At 40.7% G+C, this 24,827-nt stretch overlaps 1 protein-coding gene across 1 annotated transcript in view; it reads right to left on the reverse strand.

Moving 5' to 3' along the window:
* Window positions 1–12,334, reverse strand: part of TADA2A (transcriptional adaptor 2A) — a 55,479-nt gene extending 43,145 nt beyond the window's left edge. The window contains exons 1-3 of the mRNA XM_036758238.1: window positions 12,292–12,334; window positions 8,116–8,230; window positions 2,892–2,998 (exon numbers count right to left, since the gene is read on the reverse strand). Coding sequence (XP_036614133.1) covers window positions 2,892–2,998; window positions 8,116–8,140 — 132 coding nt within the window. The 5' untranslated portion in view covers window positions 8,141–8,230; window positions 12,292–12,334. The remainder of the gene's footprint in view (window positions 1–2,891; window positions 2,999–8,115; window positions 8,231–12,291) is intronic.
* Window positions 12,335–24,827: the final 12,493 nt, after the last annotated feature.

Raw genomic sequence — 24,827 nt, forward strand, 5'->3', positions numbered from 1 at the left:
TCTTTACAGGTTAGAGAAAGATGTTTTCATATTTGAGTTCTTAAGATAGGATGGGGGTGAGGACCTGAACCTGTGAATTCACTGGATATATGGAACTTCCATGAGAGGAAATGCTCTATTCCATTGCAGGTAGGCACCTTCCCTGAAACACAGGATCTTCAAGAGTTGCCTAGAGCAATGGAAGTTAAGTGACTAGCCCTGAGTAACCCATACCCAGGTATGTGTTAGAGGAAAGACTTGAATTCGAGCCTTTATAGCTTCAAGGTCAGCTCTCTATCCATTACGCCACATTGTTTCCCAGTTCTTGTGTTTATAAAAAAATGTTTTTAAAGCCTTTTGTTTGAAGCTTCAGTCAACCAAGGTACTGGCTACCACAGCCATTGACTGAGTGGCCTGCAATAGAAAGACAAAACCAACGGCCTTAACGTGGGGCTTTGGCTGCATCTCTGCATACTGGTCTGATTCCTTCTGGCTGTCTGGACTCATCCAGTCATGTACTGTCATGTCTGCTATCCAGGTTTCACTGTCATCAGGTTAAAACAGAAAGCAGTATCTCGGGTTATATCAAGGGCAGCAGTTCTTCCCCCTAGGGTGTATTTGCTCTCTCAGTGCTTTAATGTGCCCAATCAAAGCAATGGGAAGAGCGCCAAGGCACAGAAAGAAAGGGTCTGTGTGGACCAAAATATTCATGGCAGAGCTTTTGGGTGCAACAAAAATAGAGACAGGAACTTCACTCACGGTATCATCAGCACAGGGAATTCTCTTCTACCAACACAGGTCAGGACTTTCCCTGCAATGTAAAGCCTTAGAAATTGGCCAAGAGCAGAGAGGTTATCTGGGTTCACACAGCCAGCAGGTGTCATAGGTGAGACCTGAACCTTGATCTTTCTGGCTTCAAGGCCAGCTCTCTATTCATTACACCATAAAGCCTTTGATGTAGGAAAAAAACCCCAGAAACAATGACAGGGGAGTGGCTGAACAAACTGTAGTACGGGAATGCAGTGGAATGCTATTGAATCATCAGAACCTACTAATGGAAGGAATTCAGAGAACCTGGAAAAACTTCTCTAATGGAATGCAGAGCAAAACAAGCAAGGAACAAAATACACTATAGCTAAGGAGAGAAGGAAACAAAACACACTATAATTAAGATTTAAATGAAAAGAACACTTAAAAAATGGCAAATCTTGTATACACTGTAATGACCAATACTGGACCTGGAGAAGAAATGAGAAAATGTACCATTCCTCTTTCTCTGGAGGAATGGGGGTCTACAGGGTAGAATGTCGCACACCCCACTGGTCACTCCATAGGTTTTTTTTTTTATATATAAAGAAGGGTTCCTTGGATGGAGAATATATCTAGAAAAGATCATGATTGCAAAATAAATAGCATCAATACCCCTTAGTATTTAAAAGGAATAAACAAGCGTGGAAGGGGGCAAGTATTAAGGTGAAAAGGAGAACAACACCTACCATGTCTGCTCCCAAAATAAGCCAAAAGACCAGAACCCAGAAGACCCGAGTTCAAATGTGACCTCAGTCCCTTTCTAGCTGTGTGACTCTGTGGCTTAACCTCTGCTTCTTCATCTGCAAAATGGGAACAATAATAGCACCTACCTCCCAGGGTCGTTGTGAGGACCAAATGTAATTGTAAATTGTAAAGCCCCTAGCACAGTGCTTGGCACAGAGTAAGGACTACAGAAAGGTCAGCCATCACCCTCCTCCTCGTCCTCACCATCACCACCTCCATTAGGTACAATGACGAGCTGGCTGGAGTCCATAGGAAGATAACCAGGACGTTGAAGTGAAAGGATAGCAACTATGCAATCAGCACAGGGGCTGAAAAAGACTAAGGATGTTTAGCTGGAGACAAGAGTATTTATGGGGGGTCACGTCTTGACCGTTTTATAGCCATGTCTCCATGTCTTAAGACAGATAACTGTCTTCAAATAGCTTTCATGTAGCAGGGAAATTACACTTGCTTCTTGACCCCAGAAGGCAGAAATAACTGGCACAAAGGATAGAGCGCCAGGCCTGGGGTCAGGAAGACTCATCCTCCTGAGCTCAAGTCTATCCTCACATACTGACTAGCTGTGTGACCTTGGGCAAGTCACTTAATCCTGTCTGCCTCAGTTTCCTCTTCTGTAAAATGAGCTGGAGAAGGTAACGGTAAACCACCCCAGTATCTTTGCCAAGGAAACCCCAAATGGGGTCACAGAGAATTGGACACAACTGAAATGACTGAACAACAATTTCAGGGAAAGTAGGTTTCAGTTCAAGATAAGGAAGGACTGCCTAACAGCTACAGCTGTCCAACAACGACATACTTTGCCTTAGCAAACAGGACGATCCCCTCAGGAGAGGTGGTCCAGCAAGGGCTGTCAGGGATTCCTGGATTGCTTGGGATACTGGACTAGCTGACCTCTACAGTCACCTTCAGCAACACGAAGGTTCTATAGTTTTTAGTGTGCCGGGCAGTGTGGGTGGGAGAGAAGAAGTTAAAGAAGTGTGTTCTGTCTGAACAACCAGCGTTAATCTCCTTCTATACTATGCCAATAGATCTAGGCTAGGAGAAACAAGCACTCAGAACTTTGATCAATGAGGTGCCTAGTCATGACTTCAGAGGACTGATGCTAAAGGATGCCTCCTGTCTCTAAGCAGAGAGGTGGTGAACTACAGGGTGTGAAGTAAGACGTACATTTTTAGACTCAGATAGTGAGTTTGTTTTGCCCAACTGTCCTTGTTACAAAGGAGGGCTATTTTGGAGCAGGGAGGGGTGGCCATTAGGAAGTAACAGTGAGTAAAAGAAAAAGAAAAGGATATCAATAAAATGTTTTAAAAGAAAAGAAGAGAGAGAGATGCAAATGTCTGGGCTACTTTGTGACTTACCTGCAAGCAGAGGAGGAATGGAGGAGGTCCACATTCAGCACATTTGATATAGGGCTCCATGAGATAGGAAGAGCAGCCCCGGCAGGGAGGCTTATCAAAAGGATCATCTAGAAAAGAGGAAAAAAAAAGAAAATTTTTTTTAGCTATTTTTGTCTTAATTTATTCATATTTTTTGGTTTTTACACCATCTTCTTTTCCAAATTCATCCCACTGACTCCCTTCCAAAGAGAGCCATCTTTTATAACCAAGAAAAGGGGGAAAAAAAGCTCAGCAAAACTAACCAACACATCAAGTGAATGTGACAATACATGCAACATTCCTCATCCACAGACCCCCACTTCTGCAAAGAAGGGGGAAGATGTAGTTTCTCCTATCTTCTTCATGACCAAAGTTTATCATTAATTACATAACATTCAGAGTTTTCTGCCTTTTCTCATTTTTGCCAATTTGCTGGGCATGATGTAGAAATCTTGAGTTGTTTTGATTTCCCTTCCTCTTACCGTTAAGTGACTTGGAGTAATCTTTCACATGGTTGTCTATAGTTTGCAATTCTTTTAAGACCTGCTTGTTCTCTGTGCTGAATGGTTCACAGTATTATATATTTGTGTAGTTCCATATACATTTTGAATATCAAATTCTTATTGTAAAGACTGGAGAGATATTCAAAATAAAATATTTTCTCTGAATTGAGACCTTCCTTTCTTATTATAATAGCATTGATTTTGTTCCTGGAAAAAGCTTTGCAATTTCATGTAGCTAAATTATCTATTTTATCTTGGGTAACAGCCTCTCTCCCTTTGTTGAGTTAATAATTTCTCCCCTAGTCATGGCTATGAAAGTTACCTGTCCTGGTTCTCTTCTAGTTCTTCCTTTACAGCATGACCTTTAATATTCAGGTCACATAGTCGCTTTTCATTTTATTGTATTTAGATGTGAATCTAAAACTAATTTCTCCTAACCTGCTTTATAGTATTCCCAGAAGTTCTTATCCAATCGGAAGCTCTTTCTCAGGTAATTTATGTTGGCAAGTCTAATCAAACAGTGAGTTATTGAGTTTGATCGTTTCTGATTCTTCCTTATCTAGTCTGTTCCACTGATTTACTTTTGTATTTGTTTTAATAATCAGTGGTAAACAGTTCTAAAGATGACTGTTGGAGATCTGGGCATGCCAGCCCCACTCTATTCCACTCTTGAGATCCAAGGCTTTTTGTTCCTGCAAATGGATGTTGTTGTTGGTTTGTCTGGCTCTATAATGCATCCCTCATTGTCATCTTAAGCTGAAAAGAGCATTTAGCATCACTGAAAACCTGAGGATTTTATAGTGACACCTAGTGACCCTTGTGTACACACTTTCACCAAGGAGAGGATGAGGTGATACTCTCCAAGTTCCTGTGCAGCTTGACAGTTCTATGACTCAAACACATCATAGGATTGTCAGTAATTTTAAAAAAAAACTGCTTCACTTTCTACTGCTAATGCAGGTTCCACCCTGTGTCAAGTGTTGTAACTTACTGAGAAACAGACAGAGCTCCTACCATCAAGAAGCTTCCAGACACAAGTCTGATGGAAGCAGACTGAAGAAACGGACTGGGGCAGTTACCATGTAGAATATTTTTGTGTGGTTATTCTTCTTCATTAGAATGGAGGGGTCAATTTAGGGGGAAAAGAAATTTCCACAAATGACTGTGATGTAAAAACAAAAGACATCAATAAAATTTGTTTTTTTTCTTTAGTTTATCTTTAAATGTACCTTTAGGAATATATGTACACGTACAAGCACACATGCATGCCTTTAGATAGATACACACATGTACATGCATATACACATGTACATGTACAGCCATGTGCATGTGCGTAGGTATGTACTGTAACGCATGTGTATAGTATATGTTTGTAGACGCAGGAGGTGATCTGTATCGTTCGGACATGGCCAATGTGCTGCTGGTAAGACTTAATGGTAAGACAATATTCAATTGCAGGGAGGGAGACAGAGGAGGAGGGAGTCATTGGAAAATGACAGCAATGTAAAAAAAATTATGAATTAAAAAAGAAGGGGTGAAACCCATTCCTCTTTCAATGGCAATGTATTCAGAAATACTCGTGATACGACTGAAATCCAAGACATCTAAGGCTCTAAAAGGTCCCCTAAACTTAGCTTCCCTGCAGTTTGAGTTGCCTTAGCAAGGCTGTCTTCTGTAATGGAGGATAAAAGTTTGAGAAACATAAGCTCTGAAGGCGAATGAAAGGAAATGAATCTGTAGAGCCTGGGGCAGGGTTTTGTGGGGGGGTTTATGTATTATAATAACATTTACCACCTGAAGCCTAGAAAACACTGCTCACCACCCAACCACCCCTGTCCAGGGTGACTGTTATTCTTTATATTTTTCCTAAATGAGAATCTAGAAAAAAATGACTAGGAAAGGAATGTGCCCTTTCTTACATAGGCCCTGAGTTCCATAGATGGGAACACAACGGCATGGAGTCAGAGAAGGGACTTCAGAGACTATCCAGCCCAAGCTCTATTCAATCAACTTTCCACGGGACGTAGGGATCCCCACCCACAGCATACTGACTGGTAATCTGGCCTGCTCAAATGCCTCCAGTGGCAGAGAGCTCACTATCTAACGTGACGACATTGCGCCCAATTTCTCATTTTAAATTGGATTTAAGGGTAGATAATGCATTAAATATTTAAGGCTACATTGCAGAGGCCAACTTTTTACTAAAGAACCCATGATAATTTTCTCCTTGGTCCCTTACACCTTCCCTAGATACGGCTGCTTAATCTTCCTAAGCCAGGTTCTAGAATCATGGAATCACAGAGTACGAGTTTGAAGGTACCTCAGAGCTCAGCTCCCTCATTTTACAGATGAGGAAACTGAGGCTCAGGGAAGTAAAGCAACTTGCTCAAGGTGATACAGGCGGTGAGCGGTAGTCGGGATCTGAACCCAAGACCTGGTGCTTTTTCCATGAATTTTCAATGTTGAAGTCATTTAAGGATAACCCTCCAGAAGGAGAAAGACAGAATTGGAAAGAAGCTGAATGGGGATTTCCTTGTCAGGGGAACAGAACTGATCATCCATAAAGCCTCTTCCCAATGAATCCCCCAAACCCAGTAACAGAATTTTATGTTCCAAATGCCATAAATATTTTATTGTGAAACTGGGGGGAAGGGGCGGGCAGGGAAATAGAAATCTTCTGAATGTAGGGGGCTGCCTGAATTTATCCCAAAAAGGGTAATTTCTTACAAATTTCTTTCCTTTACCCAACAAATATTTATTGCTAATCATGCTTGATTCCTTAACTAAAGTTCTACTACAATACCCCACTGTGGAACAAATATGACCCTCAGCTCTTAAAAGCTAAACTAAGTAGGGCTGCTTCTCTGAAGAGGTGTGATCTGAGAACCAGCCTAGGGAAATTCAAAGAGTCTCCTCACTAAAGGGCTGGCCAGGAGCTGATAAATTGTTTTCAGCCTCAGAAACTCATCATACTATATTTCAAGACACGGAAAAATTGGGAACTACACCAGTGGAAGATGGACCCATACTGATAAAAGCAGATTCTTAAAATATGATTTATATTGTTATTAGTTATATTCTAAAAAAATAAATTCCACCTAAAAACGGGCATTTTCTTTTTCCTTCAATTGTCATGTTACAATCACTGCTTTTGAGCGTATCACTCAGACTGTGTCTTGAGAGATTCTGTTGCTAAAGTTTTATTCATTTCTTTTTTTAACATCACCTTATTTCAAAATATATCCCTCTTCCCTCCACCTCACAACAAGCCATTCCTTCAAAGGCAAAGAAGAAAGAACAAAAAAGAAAAAAAAGAGTTTAGTAAAAACAACCAATACCAAGCCTGACAGCATATAAAATGTTCCATACTCACAGTGCCCTAACTCAGCAAAAAGGGGAGACATCTTATCTCTTCTTTGAGGAAGTTTGAGCTTTATAATTATACAATGCTCACTTTCACTGTTGCTGACATTTCCATCCATATTGCTGCAGTCCCTGAGTATATATTGTTTTTCTGATTTTGTAAACTTCGCTCTGTATCAAGTCCTATAAATTTTCCCATGCTTCCCTACATTCTTATCAAAGAAATCCTATTGCTTTTTAAAATAAAGGTTTAGCCTGGAAAGACTTACATGAAATAATACAAAGTGAAATGAGCAGAAGAACCAGGAGAACACTGTACAAAGTAAAAGCAATACTGTATGATGATTAACTGTGAACAACTTAGCTCTTCTCTCTAAGGCAGTCCCAAAGGGCTCATGATGAAAAATGCGATCCACATCCAAAGAAGAACTGATGGAGTCTGAAAGCAGGTCAAAGCATACTACTTTTCATTTTCTTTATTTTTTGGTGGGTTTTTTTTTTGGTCTTCTTTCCCAACATGACTAATATGGAAACATGTTTTGCATGATTGCACATATATATCAGATTGCTCACCATCTCAGGAAAGGGGAGGAAAGGAAGGGAGAGAATCTGGAATTCAAAATTTTTAAAAAATGAATGTTAAAAATTGTCTTTACATGAAATTGCGGAAAAAATAAAATATATGTATTTTTTTAAAATCAAGGTTTAGGAAGATTTTTTTTTTTAAAAAAACACCTAAGAACCTGAAACAGGAACAAAAGAAATGAACGCATAATTCTAACGACCAAGTTTAGCTCCAAAGAAGAATTGTGAAAATACACCTTTATCCCTTCATTGCTAAGGTGGGGTACTATGGACATGGAATGGTGCATGCACTGTTTGTAGTGATGTGTTGGTTGGTTTTACTGATCCATGGTATTTTCCATTCTTTTAAAATCTTTGTTACAATGGATGACTAGTTGGATGGAGGTAGAGGAATAGTTTCAGAAAAAAATGTGATATAAAAACAAAAGATACCAAAAAAAATGAAAAAATTGCTATAAGAAAGAAATAAAAGGAGGAAAAAAATCAAGCTCTAGGATGGCCACCCTAGCTTTACACTCTGTTACTTTTCTGCATCATTTTCCACTAATTCCAGAACAAGGGTGTCCTATCACTGCCTTACAGGGATTGGGCAATGAATAGAAATACGTATGATTTTAATCTGGTTTCATGCGTTTCAAGCAGTTTCAGAATCACATGCACAGAATCACATACATGAGTACAGCTATGATGTTTCCATCCCTGTCCTCCTCTGTTTGCCTTAAATGCCACTGAGAGTCACCCGAGGTCATACTTACTACTGAAGGAACCCAATCTGTCCATTCCCACACTGGCAGAGGCTACAGCTCAGGTTGTCTCCCTCAAAGCTCGATTCTAGAACCAGCCAACAAATTCCTGGGAACGTGTTGATCCCTAGAAATAGACAAAGTCAATGAAAGAGGTACACAATTGAGGGAAAAGAAGGGCAAGGATGAAGAAGTACTAGCAGGGAATGGAAGGAGCGTAAGACTTAAGAACCAGAAGACGTAGGCTCCAGTGCCAGGCCTGCCAATGATTATTAGCAAGTCACTGTATTTATTTTGTACGTACTTATACCTGGCCATATTGTCTCCCCTACAGAATATAAATCCTCGAGGATAAGAACTATTTAATTTTTGGTTTTGTATTCTGAGTGTCTAGCTGAGTACCTGGCGTACAGCAGGTGCTGAATAAATGTTGTTTAGTCTTTTCTAACTCTTTATGACCCTTTTGGGATTTTCTTGGCAAAGATACTTAGAATGGTTTGCCATTTCCTTCTCTAGATCATTTTACAGATGAAGAACCTGAGGCAAACAGGATTAAGTGACTTGCCCAAGGTCACATAGCTACTAAGTGTCTGAGTCCAGATTTAAACCCATGAGGATGAGTTTTCCTGATTCCAAGCTCTATCTACAGCGGTGCCTAACTGCCCTAATAAATGTTAGCTGGTTGATTTGATTGACATCTCTCAGCCTCAGTTTCAGCACCTATCAAATGGGGGTAATAATAGTTTTCACTAGACTCATTGGGTTGTTCTGAGAAAAGCTCATTCTGTAAAATGCTAGGTAAGTGTGAGCTGTTACTACCTTGGTTCTTTGAAGGTGAAGGTCTAGCAAAGGCCAGACTTTACCTTCTACTGACAGTGGACTGGTTTTTAGACTCCAGGGATCATTTGGCTGACCCTGATGTTTTCACAGTGGAAGGGAATTGTTCACCAGGAAATGCAGGCAATACCCACATAATTCCACTGAAACAGAACTAACTGGGGAGCAATCCATCAGAGAAAAGAAAGAGAGAGATGCAAACTCCTTTCCAGAATCTAACAACATGGGTGCAAGCCTGCTCTTTCATATTTGGATCCCAATGTACCCCTTCACACACTCTCTATTCCAGCCAGACTAGCCTACTTCCTCTTTCCAGGACTAACCATCTGCTAATCATCTCCCACCTCTGAGTCTTTACATAGGCTGAATCCGTTACTCTTGGAGTGCATTCCCCCTTCACCTTTCGCACTTAGGATCTTGTGCTTGTGCTTCCTTCAAGACTAAGCTCAGGGATCCCATTTCCTACAAGAAACCTTTCCTCATCCTCTTCATTTCATGGTCACTGCTTCGCCCCCCCCACCCCCCACCCCCACCCAATTAAGAGTATTTACTTATCTTTATAAATGTCTACACCCAATAGAATAAAATATCCTTGAGGGCAAGGATTTTTTTTTTTGGTTTAGCCTTACATCTTCAGCTCCTAACATAGCAGTCATGTAATACATGCGTCTGTTGTACAGGCATGTAATACACACATTTGTTATACACACATTTATTGTACAGGCATGTAATACACATGTTCGTTGAATTGAATTGTATCACCAATCATCGATTTCCAAGAGGGGTGGGTCTTCGAACGTAAACATGTACACAAACTGATTGACCTATCAGACCCAGCCCAAAAACTAAATGGAGGGCTCAGATTCTGTTCCTTCTACATCCAGAGTTCTTAACCTGGGAAATTCTTTTTAATTATTTTTTAATTGATAAATTGTATTCCAATATCACTGGTTTCCTTTGTAATCCTATATAATTTATTTTGTGCATTTAAAAACATGATTATGAGAAGACTTCACCAAATTCTGCTAAAAGGGGTCCAGAACACAAGAAAGGTGAAGAACCTTAGATCAAGGGATGATCAGGATATGTGTTAACTAGTACAGCAGTGAAATCCGAGAGGCAGCAGGCTCACCATCACCACAGATGACTACCTGGCCAGACATCAGACAGACTCTTAATCATGAAGGACCCTAACAACCCCACAGGAGAGCATGAAATTCAGCTGGAAGAGACTAGAGGGCAAAAAATTCCACTCCTCAAGCCACAAAGTAGAAGGACCAAGCCCCTCCCCCACTCCCAAAGTGGGAAAGTGACTTTCCCAAGGTCGTACACAGATTCAAACCCATACTTACTAATATCAAATTCAGTGTTCTTCCACTATTGTCAGTGGAGGTCAAATTAAAATTGAAAGGGGGCCACTAAACAGTACATAAAAATCTCTATGGGCTACACATCAACTTAGAAAACCACATGTTAACATTACCTATGTTTTATTTTATTTTTATTTGTTTTGTTAAATATTTCCCAGTTAAATTCTAATCTGGTTCAGGCAACTCAGGAGTACAGAAGGCAGAATGTTTGACACCTCTGCCCTACATCAGGCCATGGAAAGGCAGGATACCGGCCAGGTCCAAGGAAACATTTACCAAATTCAACCAGGTTCCTGAGAAGTGTGGAGAGATTGGAATTCCAGAACTGAGTTCAACTCCTATCCAAGACATGTGCTGGCTGGGTGACTGTGAACAATTCATTTAACCTTTCCAAGCCTCAGTTTCCTCATGTGTAGCACATAATATAAGCAAAACTGAAAAGTGCTTCACAAGCCTTAAAATCCCCACTTGTTTTTGTTGAGTTGCATCGGACTCTTTGTGACCTCCTTTAGGGTTTTCTTGGCAAAGACATGAAGTGATTTGCCATTTCCTTCTTCTCATTTTACAGAGGAGGAAACTGAGGCAAACAGGGTTAAGCGACTTGCCCAGGGTCAAATAAGTCTGGCTGACTCCAGGCCCAGCATTCCATCCACTTCACCACCTAGCTGACTTCATAGTGGAATGGGTACTTAGTAAATGCTTATTGACTAACTGACTCTTCCCTGAATAGCTTAATGAATTTCAGACACTAAGTATTTCCCTGAATGATAATGATAATAATAACATTTATATAGCACTGTGCCAGGCACTGTGCCAAGCACTTTATTACCTCCTTTGAGCCTGGGTGGTAGGCATTATTAATATCCCCATTTTACAGACGAGAAAACTGAGGCAGACAGTGGTTAAGTGACTTGCCTAGCTAGGGTTACAGTGCTACTAAGTGTCTGAGGCTGGCCTGATTCCAAGCCCCTGAAATATATCAACTAGCCCCACCTACCCTGATAAGGGTTAGCAATTACTACTACAGAAGGAGCCAGGGGCAGCTAGGTGGCTCAGTGAGTAGAGCACCAGCCCTAGAGGCAAGGGACCTGAGTTCAAATATGGCCTCAGATATTTGACAAACTTGTGTGACCTTGGGCAAGTCACTTAACTCCAATTGCCCTGCCTTCCTCCCTCCAAAAAAAAAAAAAACAAAACCAGTTGGTACAAGTGAATAGAATATCAGACATGCAGCTAGTAGGGAACCTGCCTCCAACATGTCCTAGTTATCAGACCCTGGATATATCACTTAACCTGTTTGCCTCAGGCTCTTCATCTGTGAAATGTAAAAAATTGCACCTCCCTTCCAGGGTTGTTGAGAGGATCAAATGAGAAAATACTGGGAAAAGTTTTTTTTACAAACCATAAAGCACTATCTATATCTACATGGTTATTATCTATTATAAAGTTATAAGGCCATAGATTTAGAGCTGGAAGGAGGCCAACTAGTCCAAACTTCCTCATTTTACAGGTTAAGAGGTTAAGTGACTTGACCAGGGTCATGCAGACAACAGTTTTGGCAGAGAGAGAGTATAGGTATTTTTCACTCTGCTGGGAGTCAAGTAAGAATGGGCTACTCCCATTCCACAGATGGAAAAACTGAGGCTGCCGGGGGCTGGGCTTGAGAGGGGAGGGGCTCTCGGCGGTGGAGACGGCCGCAGGTCAGTAGCGGTCGCGTGCGCAGTTCCCCGGGAGGCCCCGCGCGCTGGCTCTCTCCCACCCGCCCCGCCCCCCTCCGCTCTACTCCCGCCGGCGCGGTCGCTGCGTGACCACGCGTGCCTCCCCACTCACTCCTCTACGTCGGCCTCGACGCGTGCCTCGGCCCGGGACCCCGAGCGCCAGACCGCCCGCCAACGACCGCCAGCTCCCTCCCCTCCTGCCCCCTCCTCCGGGCCCCCGCGCCCCACCCCCTGCCCCCTCGCCCCGCGGCCTCACGCCTCACCTCGTCGCGACCCCCTCCTCTAGAGCCAGGAAGCCCAGAGCCGTTCGCGCGCACGCAGGCGAGGAGTGTGCGAGCGCGCCTATGGCCCGTCCCCTCGCTGCTCCGCCGAGCATGCGCGCTGCCGCGGTCTTTGGGGCGCTCTTGGGGCTTGCGTGCTGCTTGAGTGGCTGCCGGCTACCTGGATAGGACTTGCAGGTGCTTGTAGTCGGGTTCTCCCTACAGATCAGGAACAAGTAGCTTTCCACGTGCAGCTTCTGCATAAAATCCAACGAGCATTTATTAAGCACCGACTGTGCGTTGGGCAAGTACTTTGCCAGGCGCTAAGGGCAAAAAGACAAGACACTCCATCTCCAGAGTCAGGGCATTTCCCCTGGTTGTCCCCCATGCCAAGAATGCTCTTTCTTGTTTCTGTCTTCTGGCTTCCCTGGCTTTCTTCAAGTCTCAGCTGAAGTCCTACCGTCTGCCAGAAGCCTTTCCCAGTCCTCCTTTATCTTATGTTAATTATCTTCCACGTAAGATTTTATGTTGAATCTTTTAAATCAATCTTCTGTTTATTATCTCTAATTTATCTTGTCCATATTTTGTTTATACATAGTTGTTTGCATGTTGTCTCCCCTAGTAGAGTGAAAGCCCCTTGAGGGGAAGGAGTGTCTTTTGCCTTTGTAATATCAGTGCTTAGCACAGTGCCTGGCACTTAGTAGGCCCTTACTATGTGTTTTTTGATGCGAAGCAGCCCCTTTCTAAAGGTTACATTAGAGGTTACATTATCCTGGGGAATACGACATACAAAGAGGTTACAATACATACAAAGAGGTTACAGTACATACAAAGAGGTTACATTTTTCTGGGGAATGCGACATAGAAAGAGGTTACAATACATACAAAGAGGTTACATTATCCTGGGAAATACAACCTGGGCTGAAGGCAATACAAAATATATTGAAACGGAGGCAGCTAGGTGGCGCAGTAAGTAGAGCACCGGCCCTGGAGTCAGGAGGACCTGAGTACAAATATGGCCTCAGACCCTCTCCACATGTACTAGCTGTGTGATCTTGGGCAAGTCCTTTAACCCCAATAGCCCTGCCCCCCCCAAAAATATTGACACAATTTTAAGAGGGAGAGAGATACTGGGGACAATAATGAAACCCCAATCCAGATCCCTGAACTAGGAGCAGGAGTATCCCAGGCACTGTGCTAAACACTTCCATCCTGCTTTGTGACTTTGGACACAACTGGATGATTTCCTGGGTCCCTTCCAAATCTCACATTCTATAGTCCTGAGTCATTTATTTATCTTCTCCTGGCCTCAGTTTTTTCATCTGTAAACCAGGGATAATAACACACCATCTATCCCATAGGGATAGATGTCCTTAAAATGATAAACAAATAGGAGTTACTGGTATTCTGATTACTATTAATAGAAACCTAAAAAGGGATGGAATGTGGGAGAAAGTATTTATCCGTTCTTAAATCAAACCTAAAGATAGGGCTTTCCCAACTTTAGTTAGTTATTTATAGACCAGAGCTGGAAAAGGACTCTAGACATCATTTGATTCAAGGAAGTAATTTTATAAACAAGGGAACTGAGGCTGAAAGAATAGAATGCTTCAGGTCACAGGTATCAGATACCGAATCAGAACCCAAGTCTTCTTGACTAAAATTTAGGATTCTTAACGCTCTTCCACCCAAACTAGCTCTTTATGTCACCAATTTGTTCATTCCCTAAAACTTTTTTTTCTATTGTACATACATATTGAGCTGTTTATGGCCCTCTGTGTGTAATAGTTCTTCATTCATTCATCAGACAGCTACTAAAAGCTGACCTATCCTTTTTAACAGCAGCATTCTCCCCTTAATGCCATATAGCAGCAAATTATGGAACACAGAAATTGCGGAAAAAGCAAACTGATGAACCCCTCAAAGGACCATGAAGAAAGATGCAGCAGACCTGATTAGGATGTCTTATATTACCAAGAATGACATATACACAGGAAGTAGCATAAAAAAGATCATGGAGAAAATCAGAAAAGGAGGTCAGTCTTGTAGAGCAATCTGTCAACAAACATTCATTAAGTGCCTTTATGTGTTCAGGTACTATAGTAACTATAGTATACAAAGATGAAAACAAAAACAATTCCTGCCTTCTAGGAGTTTACTTTCAAGGGAGAAAATGAAGACAAATGTAAATGTAATTAATCCATTTTTTTAAAAGCACTTATTAAGCACCTGCTGTATACCAGGCATGGTGTTAGAGTATAAAGACAAAAAAATGAAACAATAAATACAAGGTAATTACTCTTGTTTAAATGCTGCAAGGTAGGGGAAGGAATGAAGCAGTTTCTTTTTTTTTTTCACAGTAACAAAAAAGTGGCAACTTGCCGGAAAAGCACATGGTGAGGGGCCTGTGTTTGCCCAGGTGAGCTTGAGTTCCTGGATACTATTGTCTGCCTTCCTGGAAGTGTTCTTTTCTGAGGACAAGTCAGACACCAGCAATCTTAAGGACGGACATTTCCAGCCTCGTGGGTTACCTTGTGGGTAAGTCTGGCTTCAAGTTTCCAAGTTCTCTAGTCTCCAGAAGATTTAGAATTTCTGAATCTGAGCATCAGGCTCTCTCATAAATGGTTAAAGGCCTATGACACCCAAGGGACCTGATGGCAATGTTACTGATAACAGAGGGAGAAGAGAAACAGGATCATAGATTTAGGATTAGAAGAGATCTTTAAAGAGGTCATTGAATACTCCAGAGGCGGGCAAATTGAGACTGAGATCAAGTGACTTGCCCAAAGTCATAAAACTAGTAAGTGACAAAGGTAGGATTTGAACTCAGGTCCTTTAATTATGAAACCCAGTCTCTTTCAACATGGATGACTCATCAGCTGTTACTATGGAGAATAAACAAATATGAAGACTGATCTGGATGGACACATGAGCAATCACTGTCCTCAAGAGAGGAATGTGGGGTTGGGGAGAGAAGGAAAGGGAGAGCAGTTGTTGTGCAATGTTACCATTATAAAGTCTAGTAGTCCATATGCATTGCCTAAAGCAGCAGTATAGGAGAAGAATAGGAAAATATGAATAAATGTAAACTACTGATCATTGAACAATAAGATTAAAGTGCACCAGTATGCCATGCTAAGAGAAAGGAAAAAAGCATTTATTAAGCAATTTATAAATATCGCATTTGATCATCACAACAACCATTGGAGGTAGGTGATATTGTTATCCCCTTTACACAGTTGAGGAAACTGAGGCAAACAAAGATTAAATGACTTTTTTAGGGTCATATAGCTAGTAACTAAGATCAGATTTGAACTCTGGTCTCCCTGAGTCTAGGCCCAACACTCTATTCATTGTGCCACCTTCTCCTCTGGATTGTCTGCTAGGCAGCCAGTGGTTTTTCAGTATTGGACTTTGTATCAGTAAGGCAATAATAACAATGTAGATGATAATTGTCAAAATGCCTATGTAGTTCTGTATTGCAAAGTATGCGGGACTCTCCACATAGAAGGTAGAAGAAGTAAACCATTTATTCAGACGCCAGAGAACCATATCCCACAAGCCATTTATCCAATCCATCAAGGCAGTAAAACATTCAATACACAATATCACAACATGGAGCCTTGCCATCCCAAAACCTCTCTAATCCGCTTCTGGGGTCTTCCCAAAAACAGACTCATGGTACAGCTAAGTCAGCTGTTCAGCTCCTAATGGGCTATTATTCAAATTATGTAAAACAGTGAACAAATTATCCTTCCAATTTTGATATGATTTATTAGAACAACTTTCTTAACTGTTTTTTCAACAATCCATTCATTCTTTCTATCAATGCAGATGCTTGTGGATAATATGGAATATGATAAATCCACTCTATATTGTTCATTACACAATATCTCTTCATCTCATTACCTTTGAAATATGACCCATTGTCACTTTGAATCTGTATTGGGGTTCCATAATATCTAGAGTTTATAATATCTAGAGTTTTACAGGTGTTTCTCTGGGTTACATTCTTATAAGGACAAGCCATTAGTATACCTGAATAGGTGTCAACACAAGTACATGTAAATTGGCATCCTTTATCTTGGGGTAGTGGTCCAATATAATGTATCTGCCAAATCTGGCCTGGAACTTTTCCCCTTGCTATTTCCCCAGTTACTACCTGAGGGACAGTTCATTTCTCTTCCAATTGAGATATATGACATTCCTCTGCTACTTGCTTTAACAATGAATAAGAGATACTAGTTCCTTGATTTTGTGCCCACCAGTGTGTGGCCTGGACCCCTAAATGGCTGGCCATTTGGTGGACCCATTTTGCTAGTACTGGATCATCAGTTGGTGTTGAAGTAAGGACAATATGTTCAGTAGCAATCTTTGCTAGTCGATCAGCATGTGCATTGTACTCACATTCTGAGGGATGAGGGGTGCAGAGCATCTACACGAAAAACTGACAATTAGCAACCAAAGACATGTCCCATATATCTTCCCATAGTTCTAGAGCAGAAACTCCACTTTTACCTGTTTTTGATCTATTCTGAATATACCATTTCCATTTAGTTATGCTGGCCTCTTATGCATGTCCAATTCTGTGAGATGCTGGGGTACTCATTACCCAAGTCATAATCGGAATCCCAGGCCTCAATATCACTTCATGGCCTAGAGTCAGTTGTTCAGTCTCTACCAAAGCCCAATATGCAGCTAACAACTGCTTTTCAAAAGGTGTATATTGTAATCCAGATGAAGGTAGTTTTTTTGACCCAAATCCTAAGCGTACATTTCGGCTTTGTTGTTTCTGCCATAAACTCCAATTCACATAGTAATCTTGTACACTCACTTGTAATTCCACTGGTCCACTTTGCATAGGCCATAAATCCAGAGCCAATTGTATAGCAGCTTTAGCTTCTTTAAAAGCTTTACTCTGTTCAAGTCCCCAATCAAATTCCTACTTTTTCCTGTCCAAGATGTGGAATGTGGTGCCTCCAATATCCAGACAGTCCTATGAACTTTTGGGCCTCTTATTGATAGGGATAGGAAAATCTTGAATCTTTTGTCAAGCTTGTGGGAGAATTTCTCACAGTCCTTTATTCCATTGTATATCCCAAAACTTTCCAGTTTGATCTGGTCCTTGAATCTTTGCAGGGTTAATTTCCCATCCTTTGCTTTTTATATGCTCACTTAAAAGTATCAAACTCTTCTCTACTTCTTTTACATTTTCTCCCTGTATCAAAATATCATCTATATAGTAGGTATGTAGTAAACTGTACGCCAGGTAACTTTAATTCATCCAAATGTTCAGCCACAATCCTGTGACAAATAGTTGGGCTGTGTAGATATCCTTGTGGCAATCATGTAAAAGTATATTGTTGGCCCTGCCATGTGAAAGCAAACTGGTCCCATTGTTTGGAGTCTATTGGGATCGTAAAGAAAGCATTGGCCAGATCAATAACTGCATACCTAGTCCCACCATATTTCTGGTAACAGTATCTGAAACAGCAGTATACAAGGGAGGGGTCACTTTATTCAATTGTCTATAGTCCACTGTCATTCTCCACGTCCCATCTGACTTTCATACTGGCCATACAGGATTATTCCATTGAGTGGTTGTAGGGACTAACACTCCTGCTTCAACATATTCCTTCATAGCATTGGCAATTTTATCTTGCCCATTTGGCACACGATACTGCTTCAAAGTAATTATTTTAGAAAGTTCAGGTAAAGTGATTGGGTCCATTTTTACTTTTCCCACTAAAACTGTGTTAATTTCTATCTTCCTTACTGCAAATTGGTATCTCCCCTCAGGCAAATTCAGAGTCATGCCTTTCAATGTATCTATTTCAATGATGTATTCAGGAATAGGTACAATGGCCACAGTATATTCTTTCTTAAGCAATTGTCCAATTTTAACCATCAGTTTGACTTGTTTGGCTGATATTTCAGCCCCTCCTAGTCCTGTGACGGTAATAGGAGTTCCATGCTTAAATTTGCCAGGGTTTTCATATCAAGCTGGCCTCTGCCCCAGTGTCAATCAATGCCCTAGTTAATAGTATTTGATCCATTTTTCCAATATATAGTCAGATTAATATGGGGTCTGTAATCCCATCTGTGTGTTTCTTTAATTTGAGCTGGGGCTTGGCCTATTCCCTAGTCTCCTTGAAGGTGTGACTTACTTGGATACAAGGGTTCAAGATCTGTAGGATTTATAGGGGCAGTTCTTACTTCTCTATTCCATTTGCTACCAAGCCCCTTATCTTAGTACATTTTGTATAGCTCATTTGTTGGAATACCATCTATTCTTCTAAAATCTACCCCTGCTTTTAATAGAACAGTAAACATTTCTTTTCTTGTCATACTATTCCAACATTGAATCTGCTGGTTTTTTACCCTTCTCTCTCAAGGAAATTTATCATTTCCCCAGTCTCCTAAGTCAGTGAACTTTGAAATCTTATCCAGCACCTCTGAAAGAGGGTTCCCTACTTCTGCAATTAGCAGAGTCAGAATTACATGTTTATAATTGGGGATGCCATTTTAACTATCAAATTCCTATGACAGACTCCCAAGGGAGTTTCATAATAAACTTCAGCATTCCCCATCATGATAGCAATCTTCATTACCTCCTCCTTTAGCTTTCTCATACAGTCCCTAATTGAATACCAGAGTCTATCTGCAGTAGGCCACATAGAATCATCAGGGTATTCTGTATTACAACCCATTGCACTCAAAGCCAACAAATTTGTTGTTTGGTTACCTCTTTGCAAATGATAATCCCTAAAAGCTTGCTGTACAAATGAATTCTGACTAATATTTATAAATCTCATATAATCCACATACAGATACTCCTGCGGCCCCTTCATCGCTGACTCTCACCATCCAAGATATTAACAATTCTCCCATTCTCTGGGTGAACCTACTCAAGATATCTGTGATTTCTTGCTGTGTAAAATCTTCCAAAACCTCCCTCAACACAGTATTATGATCCTGTGTTTCCTGTCTCCTTCCATGTAAGGAGTGCATTTTTCTTTGAAAGTGTAGCAACGTCTGATTCTCTATGTGAGAAGCACCTTGCAACAAAGTATCCCCTCATGCCTGAGGTTCTGACATTGTATCCTCCTGTCTAGAGTCTCTGCCCCCGTTACCATGGTAACCAGACTGGCTGCTAGGCTCTACCTGGGCTGAGCCGAGGTGCACTCTTGACTTCCTTGGCTCCCTCTATCTTCTAGCTGAATTTACAGCAAGGTTAGTAGATTCCTGCTGCTCTACCACCTGAGATTCTCCATCTTGCTGTGGTATAGAAGAAGCACTCTCACTTCCATTAGCAGATCTTTCAACAACTGTCTGGGTCTGAGTTCTCTCTCTTAATAGTCTGTCCCTGTTTTCACATACAATATGATAAGCTGTGAATAAAATCCAGCCTTGTCTAGAGATCTCTGTTGGCACTTCCGTTCCTGGCTCAATAGTAACTTCTGTGAGGCATCACTCCAATTCTCTAGTTCCTCCATTGTGTAGCCTCTGTTTTCCGTCTTCCCAGAGACCAGTGCCTTCAGACCATTCCCTTGCTAGGGAGCAATAAGTTACATCCTCCCGTCCTGGGATAAACATTCCTTCCTCTATAGCCCTTCTACCTCTAAACAGAGATCTTATACTTTGCAATCCTGTTTGTGATGCCAAATAATGTATCAATAAGGCAATAGTAACAGTGTAGATGATAATTGTCAAAATGCCTATGTAGTTCTGTATCGCAAAGTATATGAGACTCCCACATAGAAGGTAGAAGAAGTAGACCATTTATTCAGACACCAGAGAACCATATCCCACAAGCCATTTATCCAATCCATCAGGGCAGTAAAACATTCAATACACAATATCACAATATGGAGCCTCGCCATCCTAAAACCTCTCCAAACCCCTGCTGGGATCTTCCCAAAAACAAACAGTATAACTAAGTCAGCTTTTTCAGCTCTATCAGGACAGTGGCCATTAGCAGCCATAACTGCGCGCTCTCTCTTGCTCTCTCTCTCTCTCTCTCTCTCTCCCTCTCTCCTTCTTTCCCTCTCTCCCTCTCAGCATTTCCTATGATATAACTTCTTTTTCCTGTCAGGAAGCTCCTCCTATCGCAAGTAACTTAGGCTTCCTGTGATGTAAGCAGGTCACATGGGCTATTAATGGGTAGGAAAAATCTTCAGATCTAAATTGCTACTACAGACTTGCACAGTGGGTACCATCAGCTCCCTGGGGCAGATGAAGACAAAGAGAAGGCAGCATTTATCTTCTCAGCTAGATTTTTTAATTTAATTTTTAACCAATTTGAGAATATACTCGTCCCCCTCCCCCCTTACTTGCCCCTTCTCCAGGCGGCCTAGATGATCACTATGAGCTCATGTAATAACAATTTAGATTTGAAGATCTTTCCCAACCATTAATAGGCTTAAATAACCTGCTTACATCACAGGAAGCCTAAGTCACATGTGGTGGGAGGAGCTTGGTGAGAGGAAAAGGAAAGTGTGTCACAGGAAATTCGGAGAGGGAGCAGTTAGAACTGAGAGAGAGAGCAGATATATGGTGGCTGTGAGTGTGTTTGTGGGAAGGCCTCAGCAGGGGGCCGGATAGTTTTGGGATGATGAGGCTCCATGCTGTAATATTGTGTATTGAATTCTTTGTTGCTGTGATGGATTGAACTTGTTGGTTATGGGATTTGGTTGTCTGGTGTCTGAATAAACGGTTTGCTTCTTCTACCTTCTATGTGGAGAGTCTCTTATATTTTGTGATATAGAACCACATAGGCATTTTGACAGTTATCATCTGTATTGTGATTATTCCCTTGCTGATACAGCCCAGTAGGCACCATTGGCCAGGGGAGACTAACATAGATGTCCCAAAGATGGGACACCAATGGTGATGATGATGCTCCTAGAAGGAGGGAAGGCTTGCTATTTGGGTTACCTAGGGAGTTGGGCTGCCCTATGATGGGCATATACCTTCCATTTGGGATTTCCACCAGAGGATGCCTGTGGTATATGTGAACCTTGTTTCATTCAACCAGACAGTTATAGAGCACTTTCAGGTTGGCGAAATAGGTAGTGTGACCTCCCTCCTTTCTTTTTAGAGTCAGAGGACAATAAGTATGGAACATTGCATATCTGGTCTTACATGGTTGATGTGTTGGTTTAGTTTGGTTGAACTGGACCAAAAGTCAGGAAGACCTGAGATTGAGTCTAGCCTCAGAAACTTGCTAGCTGTGTGTTCTGAGCAAGTCACTTAACAAATAGCTCATGACCTCAGTTTCCTCATCTGTCAAATGGGGATAATAATGGCATCTACTTCCCAGGATTGTTGTGAGGTTTGAATGAGACCATATTTGTAAAGCACTTTGTAAACCTTAAAACTCTACACAAATATAAGTTATTATTACTACAAGTACAGTTGCTGTACACTGCATAAGGGGGAAGAAGGAAGAATGTATTTGGAAATGAAGGTAATGTTAAAAAAATCAGTTAAAAATACAAATAATTAGATGGTGCAAGTGGTAATATCCACATTTTCCAGCTTAGGAAAATGAGGTTTCAAGAGGTTAATTAACTTGTCCAGGGTCATACAGCTAGTAAGTATTTGATGTGGCATTCAGACCCAGGATTCCTAATGCCAAATTCATGTTGCTCCAAACTTTTCAGGAAAGTAGTGAGCTTATAAGCGATCAATCAAAGGATTGTTAAACAGCAGTGAGGGCTCACTTGAGGTTAGCTAGCATAGTTTGTACTGGAGCTACTCAGAATGATTTTGTGGCTTTTTTTCTACTAGAATTGATGACTAGGGAGTAAGAGTGAAGAAGATAAATGGGGGTAGTTACCCAGTGTTGAGGGTTAACAGAGCTGGAATGTTGGAAAGACAGGGAAGAGAAGGCATGGCATGATGGAAATAATACTAGACTCAGAGTTGGAGTCAACCTATATGAACCTCAGTTACCTTATCTGTAAAATCAAGGAGTTGGACTAGATGATAAAAAAATTTTTATTTTGAAATTAAACACCCCCAAAAGGAACATTTCTGTTCTGACAGCAGAACACCAAAAGTGGAGGCTCTGTGAAACTGTGAGTCTCCATTTCACATGGCTTGCCTTGACTCAATTTCTGAGTCAGAACTATATTGCTACAATCCTGTGAATTTGGATCCAAAAGTAGAGGACAGAATAGTTTTGAAAAGACAGACAAATGGGGAAAGACTAGGTAGGAAATGAAACTGAGCCAGAGATGACAGAGAAAAGGGAGGAACCAAAAGACCAGAGCTCATAATAAGGAGGAAGAGAAGATTTAGGATATGAAAGGGCAGGAGATTGTGGTCAGAGGATGGGAATTTCAAAATTCTAGATCTTGAAAAGGGAATAATTTTGAGTTATAATATAGACTGAGTTATAATATAGGCTTTAGGGGCTGGCTCAAGTAGAGCAAATAGAGTTCATAATTGTTGAGGAAGTTTCCCCAAGATAAATGATCAAAGCATATGAACAAACATTTTTCAAAGGAAGTGCTGCAAAGTAGTCACAGACACATGAAAAAATGCTCTAAATCACTAATAATAAGAGAAATGCAAATCAAAACAACCCTGAAATTTTACTTTATACCCTGCAAATGGGCAAAAATGACCAAAAAAGGCCATAGTCAATGTTGGAAGGGTTGTAGAAAAATAGGCACTCTAATACATAGTTAGTGGAGCTGTGAAATGGTACAACCATTTTGGAAAGTAATTTGGAATTATGCAAATTAAGTGACTAAAATGTCTATAGCCTTTGAACCAGAAATTCCATTACTGAGCTTATACCTCAAGGGAGCCATTGATAAGAAAAAATTCCCCATATAATTCAAAATATTTATAGTGGCACTTTTTGTGACTAGTAAGAAATGAAAACAAAGTAGATGCCCATAAGTTGGGGGAAGGCTAAACAAGTTGTGGTACATGAATGTAATGGAATATTACTGTGATGTAAGAAATGAAGTATAATGAATACAGAGAAGCCTCAAAAGATCTATATGAACTAATGTATAATGAAGTAAGCAGAGTCAGGAAAACAGTATATATAGTAACTACAATAATGTAAATGGAAAGAATAATGACACACCAAAAAAATGAAAAGTAAATGTAACAAAATTCTAAAGATCAAGTGAGACTCCAATGAAGAGAAATGAGAAGACACCACCAATCCATCTCTTTATAGAGGTGAGAGGTCCACAGGTTCTTTACTGGCTCTTTACATTCTCACCCCAGAGTCTCCAAGAGAATAACTTAAAACTTAGATTTGGCTCATTTCTAGTGCCTCCCTAATAAGGGGAGTTGTTGCTGTGTGTCCTTTGTTTTGGAAGAGGACCAATGACATCGTAAGTGATGTCTTGACTTTCATGAACTGGATTTAAGTGAGGCAGAATTGAACAAAGTCATCACCTCACTCTTTCTTCTTGAGTCATCCAAGTCCAATGACAGGACTTTAAAAGTTAAGACAATTGGTGATGGCCCAAGATGCAGTGGTATCTTCCATACCTTGGTATCTTCCATGTCTTTAGCTGCCTTCATGGCTGTTAGAACAAATTTTTCTCATCCACCCATTTTGCTGGGGAAAGTCTTTACATGCTTGGGGTAGACATCTCCCTAACTCACCTAGCTCAGTGTATAATATAGGCTAAGTATAGGACAGCTGTTTATTTCTTCCATATAAAAGAATTCTTCAAACAAAAACTTCACAAGTACACATTGACAAAGAGTCAAACATGAAGTAGCATATTATAATTACAATTATGCCCTTTTTTCCTTGTCCTCCATACCATCATACTCAAAATATCAAAACATGAAATGGTCCTGTTGACTGTACACTTTCCCTTCCCCTTAGCTCCCTCAAATGTTTTGGCAAGTCAGGTGTAACAACAATGTTGCTTCCAGCTGCTGTGGGAGTGTAAGACCAGTAACACCAACACACAGAAGAGCTGCTAGCACAAGTTCTTTAATCTGCTTTTCTAAAGGAAAGCAACTTTAAAGGGGTCAACAATCTTACTTTAATCAAACATATATATAGTATATATGTATGTGTGTATATATATGTATGTATATAATATGTATGTATGTATATAGGTGTATTTATATGTATATGTGTGCATACATATATGTGCGTGTCTGTGTGTGTGTCTGTGTGTGTGTGTGTCTGTGTATGTATATATACACCATTCACTTAGTTCAGGGGAAAAGTCAACACCCTGAACTTCAGAGCAAATACAAAAAGAAATTATAAGCAGAGATTATATAAAAAGAGCAAATAACACAAATCAGCAGACAGGCTTCGGTCTGCCCATAGCAGTGTATACACACACACACACACACACACATATACATATATATTTATACATACACACATACATATATATGTACATATATATATATGTATATATATACATATATATACAATTACCAGAGAGAGAAGCAGAGAAGCACCAACATCTGGGTTTTCAAAACTGGGGGGCTCCTTAATGGCTACCCACAGTCTTATCTGGCTACATCACACAAAC

The sequence above is a fragment of the Trichosurus vulpecula genome, chromosome 4, assembly GCF_011100635.1.
Source record: "Trichosurus vulpecula isolate mTriVul1 chromosome 4, mTriVul1.pri, whole genome shotgun sequence".
Lineage (NCBI taxonomy): Eukaryota > Metazoa > Chordata > Mammalia > Diprotodontia > Phalangeridae > Trichosurus > Trichosurus vulpecula.